Below are 12,685 nucleotides of genomic sequence, written 5' to 3' on the forward strand. Positions count from 1 at the left end.
CTGCTCCTCGCTGTGATGCAGCGGATCAGCAGCCTCGCGGCTTGTCGGGAGCTCGGCGGCCTCGCGGCGCGCTCTCTCGGGGTCTGCGCCTGGAAGAAGAGCCTGACCTGCAGCGAAAGGCCGGAAGAGCACGGGCAGTGGGCGGGGGTGTGTGTCTGTCCACAGCGTCCTTTCACCGGGATGCTCGCAGCACCTGTCCGGAGACTGTCTAGGCGGAGGTTCGTGTTCGACGGACAGTCACACCGACCGTTCAGCTCACAGGGAGCCGACTGGCAGCAGGGGAGCGCCGCCGGTCACCCCGGTGTCTCCGTGGTCGGCAACCCGGACCCGATCACATGGATCCGGTGCAAATTTGTTATGTGTCTCATCTATCTGCAATTTGACTTAGACGTAGACTCTGAGGAGTTCGAAAGTGGAGTAAAGCAGGTAACTACTGATGGTAGTAGGTCTTCTATTTCCTAATACTGCACCAGTATAAACATTGATTCTTCAGGTCTAAATAAAATAATAGAAATTGAGAAATTGAAATTAAAACCTCTATAATTAAATTGCATCTGGACAAACTCCATCTGTAGATAAGGAAAAATGAAATAAAAAAAAGTTTGACAAGCACACACATGTTGTCTTCCAACTATAACCGAGCTAAGACAAATACAAGCTTTTCAACTTGCAGTCATTTCATTTCATTTCAAACCTTTATTTATGCAGGTGAATCCCGTTGAGATCATTGATCTCTTTTTCAAGGGCAGTACATGATTGTATTAAAATAACTATGACATGAGTCACTAACATCGACAATGATGCAGGCAGATAGATCACCTTGTTGTTTCTCACCATCCCAGGCTTTGGTCCACGTCTCCGACATGATATCCAGGGGCAGCTACCACACGCTAGTGGGAATTGCGTCGAATGAGGTAACAATTGATGCACCATACTGTACATGGACACACATACTAACTGAAAATATAATCAAATAATGTTGTAAAAACAACCCATGTACAATGGAAAGTACAGTATAGAATAATATAGCCTTCATACATGTAGGTCAACATCCATCACAAAGAGTGATTGTGGATTAATCATACCTATTGTTCTTTTTCATACCTATTGTTCTTTTTCTTTTTTTAATGATCTTTTGTCATTTCAGACAATAGATCATGTGAAAGCGATGTGCAAGTCTCTCACTGATGCTCAGAGACAGAAGCTAGCCATCGCAATGGATGACATTATATTTATGATCCCGGAAGACGTGTCCGTGGTTTTCGATGAAGATGGTGAGTTTGGTGCGATCAGTGTTCCTAAGTTACACACACAGGTTGAGAACACATGAGTTGCAATATGTATTCCATCAGTGTGGCCTTGAACTGCTCTACTGCCAAGTCAGACTATATTTCTACTCATCAAAAAGTAATATAACTGTCTATGCTTTCCTTTCAAGGATGGTGTCATGGGCTCATGATCTAAGTTTCAGACCGGGAGCATCATTCTCTATTCAGTTCAACCTCTTTTTGTCATTTGTTTTCAGAATCAGAATCAGAATATCTTTATTAGTCCCACAGAGGGGAAATTTGCAGCGTTACAGCAGGAAAGAGCCACATACAGCTTAGTGTTGCATATCTTAAATGCGTTAAAAAAAGGACTAAGTTATAATAAACAAACGACACAACAATATGCTAAAAAAAGTACTAAGTTATAATATAATAAACAATATGCTAAAGATAAAAACTAAAAAAAGTTACATTCGCCAGTGTTATCCATTTTGTTTCACACTATGCTTGTATGAACCTTCTTGCACCCATTCAGATTGCATTACTAAAGTTTGCTCTTTTAAAAAAATAAAATAAACAACTATCAGAGGGTTGACTGTAGAAATTGTGGACATAAATGCCAGTTTTCAGGTGTGATCGTGAAGTATACTGCTTTAAATACTTGATATGCCTTTGAGGGGAAGTGTTTCCTACCATCTGTATTGCAAAGTGATCTGCTGTCCGGTCTCTGTTTCCTACAGGTAAAACATACTGCTTCATCGTCATGAGGTTTTGGCACATGTCGACATATGAAGGCCCGGATGACCCAGAGAGTACAAAGATCTTCAAAGTGTCCTCTAGTGAAGATGGCGTACCACAGAAGAGAATAGTGACAGCAGTCTATGAGTAAGCGCTCAGCTTATCGTCTGCACAGACGCCCATATAAGTATTACTTGCAATCAAATCTCCCGTCATTCAGCTTTGACATGTTCAAATCTATTTCATGCCAACTCTTTTAGATCAATAATTTGCTCAGATGTTGGGTGCCAAATCTCTCACAACTTAAAAAAAGTACAAATATTTACTTAGAGACTTCATTATATGTTGGCAAGCCCTCAAAGTTACCTGCAAGCCTTCCATATGGCCTGTCTGTTTTTGTTGGGTGGGTAACAGAGCCACAGAGCTGATGGTAGCGAAGTAAATATTGTTCATATGTATGTAGAAAGGATCATTTTGGAGAAATGTTCCAAAGTGTCATGTGTGGGTGGATGAGAGTCTTATCTAATATGTATTGCCTCACTTGGGGAAAGCGTGAAAGTGACATTTATTTCACTGGAGAAATGCTGCCAAGACACTTTAAAGAAAGAAAAATATTAATAGAAGCACTGATGGGAAGAAAAGTCAATAAAAGCCAGGCCAGAGGTAATCCTATGATCCTATCTGTATTCACTGTAATACTTCTGTAAGTTCACAGTGAGGCATCATGGCATACTGTCCAAATATTAACAGACACCCGGGCCGTCTGTGAAGCTCAACTGAGGAAAGGAGGTCCAATAAAGTAAATCTCCAACAAGCACAATAATAAATCAGACCAGCTGTGTCCCTCTTTTTTTTCCTATTCAACCAACTGAATAAATTAGATTCTAAATATCCAGCAAAATGCTACACATACCGCATGTGAGCAAACAAAAGTCCTGTCACAATGTCTTGTCTTTTTCCATGCTTGAGCATTGTCTGACATTGGGAAATAGGATCTTATACAACGAGAGAACAAAAACTCTCCTTGATGTTTGATGAACTCAATAAAGTGCCACTGCTACGTCTCTCACTCAAGGTGCCAAATATCATGCAAGCATTATTGTGGCTCTTTACTGAAAAGTCCTGTCATGTCTTGATGAAGCCATGGGCAAAAAGTAACAACTTGTGAACATTTTACTATTCTGTTTCTGCATTACTTTAGTTGTTCTTCTTCTAGTCTAAAGAACCACTGATATAATTTGCCAGTGTAGCAGGAAAGCCAAATCATTTCAGTCAAAGCCTCTTTCCATTTCCATCAGTAATCCTGTTAGTTGCTGGACCACATAGTGTGGCTATTCTACCTAATGCCCGCCTATCTAGTTAGCCAGATTCTCTTTCCTACTGTTTCAGGTCTTGAAATCCCCTCTGAGAAAGCCTGTTACACTTCAAATGTTATCCCAAAGGCTAGCAAACAGACTGTTCGGCAGGATAAGGAAGCTATTTTGAGGATCCTTACCTCATTGTTTCTAGGTGAGACTAGAACTTAGTTTGAGTTGAAACTTAGATGGTTTAAAGACCTGCCGTTTGTATGCTTTGTTATGATTCAGGGACTATTTTGAAACAATTGTAGTATTTCCCCGTCATTTTGTTATTGTTAAATGAGGTCCAGAAGTTGTAAACAAGTGCCATGTCCTAGTAATCTGTACTCTTATTAAAATGTTGCCGATGATTGGCTTCAAAATGCTTTGGGAAACGTTGAGTATTCAAAACAGTTGGTCTAAACGGAGTAGGTGTGTAAATCTGCGTATTACTTTAGTACTGTTTACACTACTGACACTGAGTTTAGGATGCTCTTCTGAATTTCCAGTATCTGATTTGAACCAGTCAGAGATCATGTTAAACATGTCTTCCCCTTTACTTCCAGATTCAAACGAGAGCTGACAAAGGGAGCCTATCCTGAATGGAAGGTCACAACCATTTGGCATTGGCACTGGAAACTGGCGGAGTGATTTAAATAAAAGTGGCAAGGACATTTGTCAGTTAACAGGGAAGAAGAGATGGCTGAATGTATCTAGCAGCAGATTGAAGAACTGTGAATCAGGATCACGGGACCCAGGGCCGTAACAGTGAAGCTGTTCAGACAGCTGAAGACCTCCAAACTGTACAGATGATTCCACCTTACTACTTGAACATCGTCCTCAGACCTTCAGATGCCTTTAATGCCCACCTCAAGTGATTTACCACAATAAGAACAAAAGAAAGGTCATAGTCCTTGGACTCCTATACAACTCCATAAATCAGCTGCAGTTTTGAATAAGTATATGAAGGGGCGGATGGTTTTCCTGGGCTTTGAAATGCGTTTGTTTGAAAAAATTGCTTTTGAATGGATATAGCCAAATAAATAAAAACCTTACTCCAGCTCCATGTAACACTTTTTTTTCCATATTGCTCAGCCTTCCTCCGTGAATAGAGTTTCCTCATGACCTAAATTAAGTTTGGGACTTTGGTCATGTGACATAAGTGACCATTTACTATACAAGACTCAAGCTAAATACTTAATGTGGTCACATGATCACAACTGAGACATCTCCATGACAACTGAGAACACGTTTTCCACTCCACTTTTTACACCAGACCATTCACCCTTTATTTTACACAGGAGTAATGCCTTGACTTCTCCTTCGCCGAGATAATCCATCCCACCTCACAGGTGTGGCATATCAAGATGCTGATTAGACAGCATGATTATTGCACAGGTGTGCCTTAGGCTGGCCACAATAAAAGGCCACTCTGAAACGTGCAGTTTTGCTTTATTGGGGGGGTCCGAAAACCCTAGGGTTAAACCCTAACCCTAACATGTCACCCATTGAGCATGTTTGGGATGCTCTGGATTGGCGTATACGAGCGTGTTCCAGTTCCTGCCAATATACAGTAACTTCGCACAGCCATTGAAGAGGAGTGGAACAACATTCCACAGGCCACAATAAACAACCTGATCAACTCTATGCGAAGGAGATGGGTGACATGTTAGGGTTAGGGTTTAACCCTAGGGATTTCGGACCCCCCCAGACCCCCCCAATAAAGCAAAACTGCACGTTTCAGAGTGGCCTTTTATTGTGGCCAGCCTAAGGCACACCTGTGCAATAATCATGCTGTCTAATCAGCATCTTGACATGCCACACCTGTGAGGTGGGATGGATTATCTCGGCAAAGGAGAAGTGCTCACTATCACAGATTTTTTCAGATTTGTGAACAATATTTGAGAGAAATTGTTATTTTGTGTATATAGAAAATGTTTTAGATCTTTGAGTTCATCTCATGAAAAATGGGAGCAAAAACAAAAGTGTTGCATTTATATTTGTGTTCAGTGTAAATGATACCATTTGCATAGAAAACAGGAGGAGGCGTATGTCCTGGTTCATGTTTTTTGGCGAGCCTGTTGACTGTTCCAGCAACTCCTTAAGGATCGACAAGAGATCAAAACATACACCAAGTTAAATTGTTGTGCTGCATCGCTGCAAGCAGGAGTGACAAATTCTCCCAGAAAATTCCCCACCAGTTGAAATAACTCAAAGGCAGCCTGTGTCTGGGCCCACGGCCATTGCCAGAAATATGTCAATTGTCAAAACCATCACGTCTGACAGGTTTGTGAATGCTGCGTGTCATCCCATTTTGTTAAAGCTTGCTGCAATATTATTTATGTTGACAACATATCTGACAAACAGAGACGATTCTGTCATTAGCGGCTGTTAATTCATGCATAATGAAATACGCAGAGGATTATTCTAATTCTCCTGCATAGTAATATGTGGTCTGTGGAAGTTTGCGTGGGTTTTTTTTGGTTCCAGTGGAGCATCTCCCAGAGTCATAATGAGATTAAATGAGTGCGGTTAGCTTAACACATGTCAATATGCTCATGGATATGGTGAGAGCACATTAAACAATTTACCTCGCCTGTGCATCACTCAGTTTAATGGAAATTAACGAGAAAACAAAAACAAGTGATGAATATACAAAAAGCTAATGGTTTTTTTATTAGTTATTTGACTGTTTCGTAATCTTCAGACATGTGCATCAGTCTAGGCTGCCCGCCAACCTGATTCATTAATCTGGTTAGCGAAACAGATTGCAAACAATTCCTTGTATCTCTTTGAAAGTGTGTCTGTTTGAATGTCTGCACGTGTCTCAGCTCCAACACGCCATCAATTCATTGTGCTATCTCTATCAGACTCACATTTTATGGCTGATTAATATAATTACAAGCCTGAAAATTGAAACTAATACGCTGATAGAAAAAAAATGATAACCTACCTCTCATTATTTACTCAGTATCTATTGTTAAATCCAGAGCAATGAATTAAAGATTACCAACGTTTCACAGCAGCTTAGTTATACCAACAAAAGAATGCTTTTTTTTCTACTTCCAACTAAGAAAAGATAACATTTTGACATGACAAATGAGACGTTTCTTTGCATGAAATTCTATTTGTCACTTTAATTGAGACACTGATTCTCAATAAACAGACATGTAATAGGAAAAACATTTATTTTGTTTGCTGACATGTTTATCTCTGAATTTGTTATTAAATACTTTGTGAGATGACTTGTGAATTCTCGGACGGTCAGAAAATGCCTTGTTGATTTGTTATGAAGCAAGATGCAATTAAATCAGAAATAGATTAAAAACACTTCAAGGCTAAATATTTTTGATTAGATTGTTTCTTAAGCATTGGTGTGTTTACATTATAAGACATTTTTTATGCCATACAGTGTCATGTGTTTGAATCTTTTTAATGTATTTGACAGGAAACCGCTACTACAATTCAGGCCGAAACAAAGACAGTTTAAATCAAACAAGTAAAGACTTCAACACAATCTGTGATTTCAAAACCAGGAGTGGACTTTAACTTTAATCATCATTACAGTGTAATGTTTTGGGGTTGCAAATATGAACCTTATTGTTATTAGAAAGGTTTGTACTTAAGATTAAAACCCACCCATATTCCTGAAGGGTATACGTTTATTTATGGGTGTAGAATCTGCTCAATGATGCATTATTGACTGAAAGCTGTATGTTAAACTGCATCAAACACATGTTAGCAATGAGGAAAGACTGCTGGTAAGCTAGAGTATTATATTGCTTTTATTTCCTTGAGTGTGTTACGGAAAACCTCAACACAAACCTCCCCGTCTTGATGCTTCATAGACGCCAGCTTCCAAGCTTCCTCGAACGTCTCCTCGGACACATCAACACCCACATTCCTGAAGATCTCTGCAATCTGTGACGAGGGGGATGAGAGAATTGCCATTAAAAACCTTTTATTTTACTAAAGAAATGATACATACAGTACAAGTTATACCTGAAAGATTTATGTATTTTTGTTTTTCATAGTCATTTTAGATTATAACTACACTGCCACACTGCAGCAACTCGAGATTAATAATGACCAATCTTAGTATAAACCATTGAACCACCATCACATATTAATAACACTATAATTATTTATTTTGTTTTTTGTTTTTGTAGGCCTAGAAAAAGCAATTTGCCACGTCATGGATTGTATTGGGGCTTCTCCTTGGAGTCCATCACACGCTTTACTCACAGTTTATTTTTAAGTACAGTATAGTGCCTACCTCCTTCTTGGTGCGAGGTAAGAAGAAGTGTTTCTCGTGAACACCCTGAAGGGCATGGACTGATGGATGCAGAAGATCTCCAGCTGTGGGTGAATCACCGTAGTTGTTGGTGTCACTGACTCTCTTTATGCGTGGCGCTGGAAGGTCGGCTCGCACAGACGGGACCCCATAGGTGCGGCTGTCTTTGTAAAGAGAGACCGCATGATGAGCATGGTTTATGAGGGTATGGGAAAATATGAATAAGTAATTTTTTTGCGCTTGTAAAACCGTTGCATATTAATACAAATGTCATCAAACAAGTATTTTTAGCAATAAAATGAATGCATGAGTGCACAAGAAAACACTTCAAGTTTATATGAGTATGACTGTTATTAGACAGTACGACGACATAATGTGGTGAGACTTTACATATACAAGAATACATTTAATAAGTTAACTTACAATATTTATGTCCTACACAAATGCAAATTCAATTGGGTCATGCTTGTTGAAAATATCTGCATGTAAGGGAGAGAATCTGCTTATTGCAGTTCTTGGTTGTTTCACCTCATCTATACTAAGCACATTTTGGTCTCGAATATGTTTTGTTGTTATCCACAATTCTCACCTGCCGGGTATCAATAGACTCAAATACTGTTAGTATTATACTGTTAGTTACTACAGCCATTTTGTCTTTTATTTTCTTCAGTCCACATCCCACATGTAGCACTGTGTGATAATGCGTATGCTCCTCTAGCTATCGTTCACCACACATCTCTATTTCTGACTTACTTGATGTGCATGGATCCCTGACAGACCCGATAAGGTTGGAGGAGGTCATGAAGTGGTCTGGGGCGGCCTTGGGTCTCCTGAGAGTCCTGAGGGTCTTCAGTGAGCAGCCTGGCTTAAAGGGCTCCAGGTCCTCAGGCTTAACGAGGGCCCGCGAGGCAGGAAGCTGTTCCGACTCTGACAAAGGCTTCTTCTCCATGTCAGCTGGAAGGGTGCTGGTCTCACACTCTGCGGGAGACAAATTAAATAGGAAACGATTTAGAAAATGAGCCTCCACATGTAACCTCTGCATCATCCATTAATCCATTAACTGTAACCGCTTATCCTATTCAGGGTTGCATGGGGGCTGGAGCCAATCCCAGCAGACATTGGAGCAAAGGAGGGGTGAGACAGATAACATACACACTCATATTTACACCTACGGAAAATGTAGAATCAACAATTAACCTGAGCTGCATGTCTTTAAATTGTGGGAGGAATCTGGAGAACCCAGAGGAAACCCACGCCAATACAAGGAGAACACACAGAGAAGGGCCCAAGCCAGCTAGCAGTTTTGAATCTGAAACCCTCATTCTGAGAGGTGGCAGTCCTAATCATTGCACCTTGCATCGCATCCTTATTCAAAATACTGATAGCCTAACTGGTTCACTTTTACTTCTATGACTTGAAATCTTAGGTTCATAAGTATTTTACTTCCACATTCTCACGTTATAGTTTTTGTAGTCTGAAATATCCTAACTGCTTTTTTAATTCAGTGCCTTAGAACTGTGCATGTGAAATGATTGCAGTAAAATGTTCAGGTGAAGCAGAGCGGTTCTAGGAAAGGATCTTTTGTAGGCTAACTTGACTGGATAGCATCTTAGTAAATACATCTATACATTACAGTGCATTTTACTGACCATTTGTGATAATGCATTGCTCTCGACGGTTGATGGGCATCTTGTCCTTCCAGTTGAGGAAGTTGGAAAACTCCAGGAAGTTGATTAGTCCGTCCTTGTCTGTGTCGCAGTAGTCCATGAGGGCATCCAGAACCTGTCTGCTCACATCTAGGTGGAACTGATGGCACACTGCCCGCAGGTCCTCTTTGTCAATCATTCCCTTGCCTGCCTGGAGAAGTACATGAACGAAAAGGCTACAACTACAGGATGTTTGACAAGAGTGAGACCAAGATAAGATAGGTAGTAGCATTGTTACTTTATCACACGTCCAAACAATAGGGTCATATCCCTGGCCTTAACTCAAACCAGAGACATTTTGACACGTCAAACTGAGGTGTAACCAATGGCAGCAATATTTACTGCCGAAGGCCTAAGTGAAACATTTTAATTAATTATAACACCTGTGATTTTCCTAATTAAATTGATAACTCTTTGATATTAAAAGATTCTGTTTGAGAAATTATGGTTTGTCAAATTTGTACACCTTTAACAGTGTCACTGTATTTTTTTAAGCTACTCTAAATGTGATAAGTTGAATGGTCAGAAGTATGAAACCATACCTTGTCATAATGTCTGAACGCTTGCAGCAGGGAGGGGAAGTTTTGGAAGTTGACTTTCTTCAGGTAGTGTTGCACTGCGCTGACCAGGCTGCGCTGTCCGCCTCGGTCTCTAATGTATTCATCTGGCTCTGTGGAGTGGAGCAGAGCTCCAACATCTGTGCATGAAGCAGGCAAAATGTTATTTGTTGACTTTAACACAAAAGCTCCAGTTTATGAATTGTTCTTCAGGAAACACTACATCTGCTGGTTTTCAAATATATAACCCGGGAAATATTCATAGACTCTACCAAATTCATCAGGCTGCGAGAGATTTCCAAAGGTGTGATCTGGTTGAAGATTTAAGGTAATTCCTCTCCTGAAAATATAGTTTTACAGCGAGGATAAAGTTCAACATTAGTTAGTTAGTAAAGGATAGTCAAAAAATTGGTCAAAAGTAGTGAGACAGAAACTTACAGATTCTTAGTTTTTCCAGTTTGTGGCAGCATCGTTTCCATGTTTCCAGATCTCTTCCACACAGGCTTTGGATTGTAAAACCTATGGCACAATAACATAAATGCAAGGTCAAGTACAATTAATTTTCTTTAAGTTAGGTATGTAACGAATCAATAGCTAGTATCATGGAAATCATCCACAAAACACCTGTGCCCACATATTTCAGTACTTACTTCTTAGTCTCCCCCAGCCAGTGGAGAGTTTTGCCAATAGTACGTCCGTCAGTGAAATGAGGTGTCAGGATCCCAAACCTGCTGTCTCTACTGTAGTGACCCATGTCATACTTTCTATCAATCCTCTCACCTGGAGAGAATGTTAATTGTATTGTGACAGGCAGACATCACATTTCAAAATCAGCAACAAAATGCACAAATAGTTTTAATTTAGGTAGTGACAATAAAAGGCCTTATCCACCTAATTATTGTTTTTCCTTTCGTCTTACCAACAAAATAGGCGTTGTGGCTACGAATGTAAGACTCATGTCCCTCCTGAGCTTCCCTCTCCAACTCCTCTGCTGTTTTCGAAGGGTTAATAATCTCATACACATCCAACCCTGGGAACAAAGTGATGTAAGACATCAAAAAAAAAGAAGACTCATCCTTCCCACTCTAACTATAATTATTCATAAAACTAATTAAATCTGGTCATTTAATAGAAATAGTAACGCAAGAACAAGGTTGACTTTTGCAGTTAACAGACAATTAAAATATAGTCCGGTTGATTCACATACCTCTAATTGTTTTCACACCATATGTAGTTTTGTCTGTAGTCCATGGGGGGAGTCCAACATGCTGATCATGCGACCTGCCTACTGGGGCTTTACTGGAGGTGTACACTGCTTCACTGAGCTCTTGTAATTTCTGCTGGAACATGGTCTTTTGAGGAGGATTAAGCACACTTCTGCCCTGTTGGAATCAGGTAGAAAAAAAAGAAGGTTAGATCTGTGTTTTGGTTGTATGCTAATAATTGTATGTAAAGTCAGCTTGTGCCAAAATAAATACTGAACAGTAAAACTGACAGTGATCTTCTTTTCCTAACTTGATCCATAAGCTACTTTTTTTTGGTATTTTACAGACTTTGAATGAGGCATTAAGTAAAAATAACACACTGTTAGTTTTGAGTGCTATTGACCTAAACAGCCCACCAATTGCTGGGTGAAAAGTAAAAACCTTTATATACAGTATATGATAAAAACCCTTCTTTTTGCCACTTTTACCCAATAAAAATTGAGTTTGCTTGTGTGTGGTACTTACAGTGAGGGAAGTTTTGCTGCTGATGCCATGAACAAGGGTACTGGCAACATCTGGATCATTTGCCTTTCCTTGGTGCACTCTGACAGCTCCTAGTTCTGGATGGGTGCTGCTGCGGAACTTCCTTACCACTGGTGGGGTAGGGGGCTGGAAAGGAAAAATGTTGACATGGCATAGATAAAGTGCAGATGTAAATTCTAAATATAACAAATCTGTTTGCCACCTTACCTTACTATTTTCATAGTTTCAATTGTGCCAAAACGCAAACGTTGCATCCCATACAGTCCATGCTTATACCACCACAGGGAAAATGCTAAACACACAAATGCAAACCCAAAAATAAAACGTACCCTTGTTGCTTCTTGCATGCAGGATTTAGCCCTGTCTCCTTCAGGTATAAGTTTCCCGGCCTGGTTTCAAAAGGAACAAATATATAGTAGTCAGTGTACAGGAACAACCAAAGCAAAGTTTGAGTTAGCTACTGCGCACGTTTACATTTATCACAGGAGTAAGCTAACGCAAAATTAGCTAGCATCTTAAAATCGACTTACCGTCGGTATGTTTGGACATGTGTCTGTGAAGTTATATTTCGGTTGGTGAGAGGTATTTCCGTCAGTCATGTTTCACTTTAATTTACATGCAGCAGCAACCAATTCAATTGTAGTATTTTTCCTTCTTGACCTAGAACCAAACTTTATTCAACTGACTAGCTAAGCAAGTTAACGTTACCCCACATTCTACAGTCAGGCACTGAGGACTAGTGCACCTGTTTTGGCGTTACTAAGCAACACCAGAAAATTCAATTCAAAACACTGATGAAGGGTAACGTTAGTTTAAAATAACTTTTCCGTAAATACAAACATGTTTAATAATAAGACATTTTTATGACTTGATGTCAATTGATACTCGATTAATCACGAATATGAGAAAAAAGAGTTTGGGTATTTCTGGACAGATGCTATTTTTAAACCTAGGAGTTGATGTTTCTCTCAGCAAATAACTCCTCTCTGCAAGTCTTCATCGTCTTTTATTTTCTGTGTTGTACTTTTTTGGAAAAG

The 12,685-nt window shown here is 39.8% G+C and overlaps 2 protein-coding genes across 3 annotated transcripts; one reads left to right on the forward strand and one right to left on the reverse strand.

Annotated features, from left to right (window-relative positions):
- The first annotated feature begins 12 nt into the window (after positions 1-12).
- On the forward strand, positions 13-4,404 carry LOC307046795 (m-AAA protease-interacting protein 1, mitochondrial). Its single transcript, XM_079693420.1, has 5 exons — positions 13-426; positions 843-914; positions 1,148-1,274; positions 2,009-2,153; positions 3,910-4,404. Exons 1-5 carry the CDS (start codon positions 16-18, stop codon positions 3,992-3,994), a joined length of 840 nt encoding a protein of 279 aa, XP_079549546.1. The 5' UTR covers positions 13-15; the 3' UTR covers positions 3,995-4,404.
- Positions 4,405-7,110: 2,706 nt separating this feature from the next.
- Positions 7,111-12,390, reverse strand: efhb (EF-hand domain family, member B). Of its 2 annotated transcripts, none has more exons than XR_013810241.1 (13): positions 12,179-12,390; positions 11,978-12,037; positions 11,631-11,774; positions 11,108-11,282; positions 10,820-10,930; positions 10,551-10,680; positions 10,339-10,419; positions 10,173-10,240; positions 9,886-10,040; positions 9,287-9,494; positions 8,391-8,615; positions 7,620-7,797; positions 7,111-7,264 (listed from the first exon to the last, which is right to left on the reverse strand). XR_013810241.1 is itself a non-coding variant. In XM_079693419.1 (13 exons), exons 1-13 carry the CDS (start codon positions 12,245-12,247, stop codon positions 7,118-7,120), a joined length of 1,755 nt encoding a protein of 584 aa, XP_079549545.1. In that variant the 5' UTR covers positions 12,248-12,390; the 3' UTR covers positions 7,111-7,117. The 2 variants fall into 2 exon arrangements, 1 of the variants encoding a protein (XP_079549545.1); XM_079693419.1 differs by having other exon boundaries at positions 7,620-7,801.
- Between the last annotated feature and the right edge of the window lie 295 nt (positions 12,391-12,685).

The sequence above is a fragment of the Notothenia rossii genome, assembly GCF_949606895.1.
Source record: "Notothenia rossii genome assembly, chromosome: 7".
Classification (NCBI taxonomy): domain Eukaryota; kingdom Metazoa; phylum Chordata; class Actinopteri; order Perciformes; family Nototheniidae; genus Notothenia; species Notothenia rossii.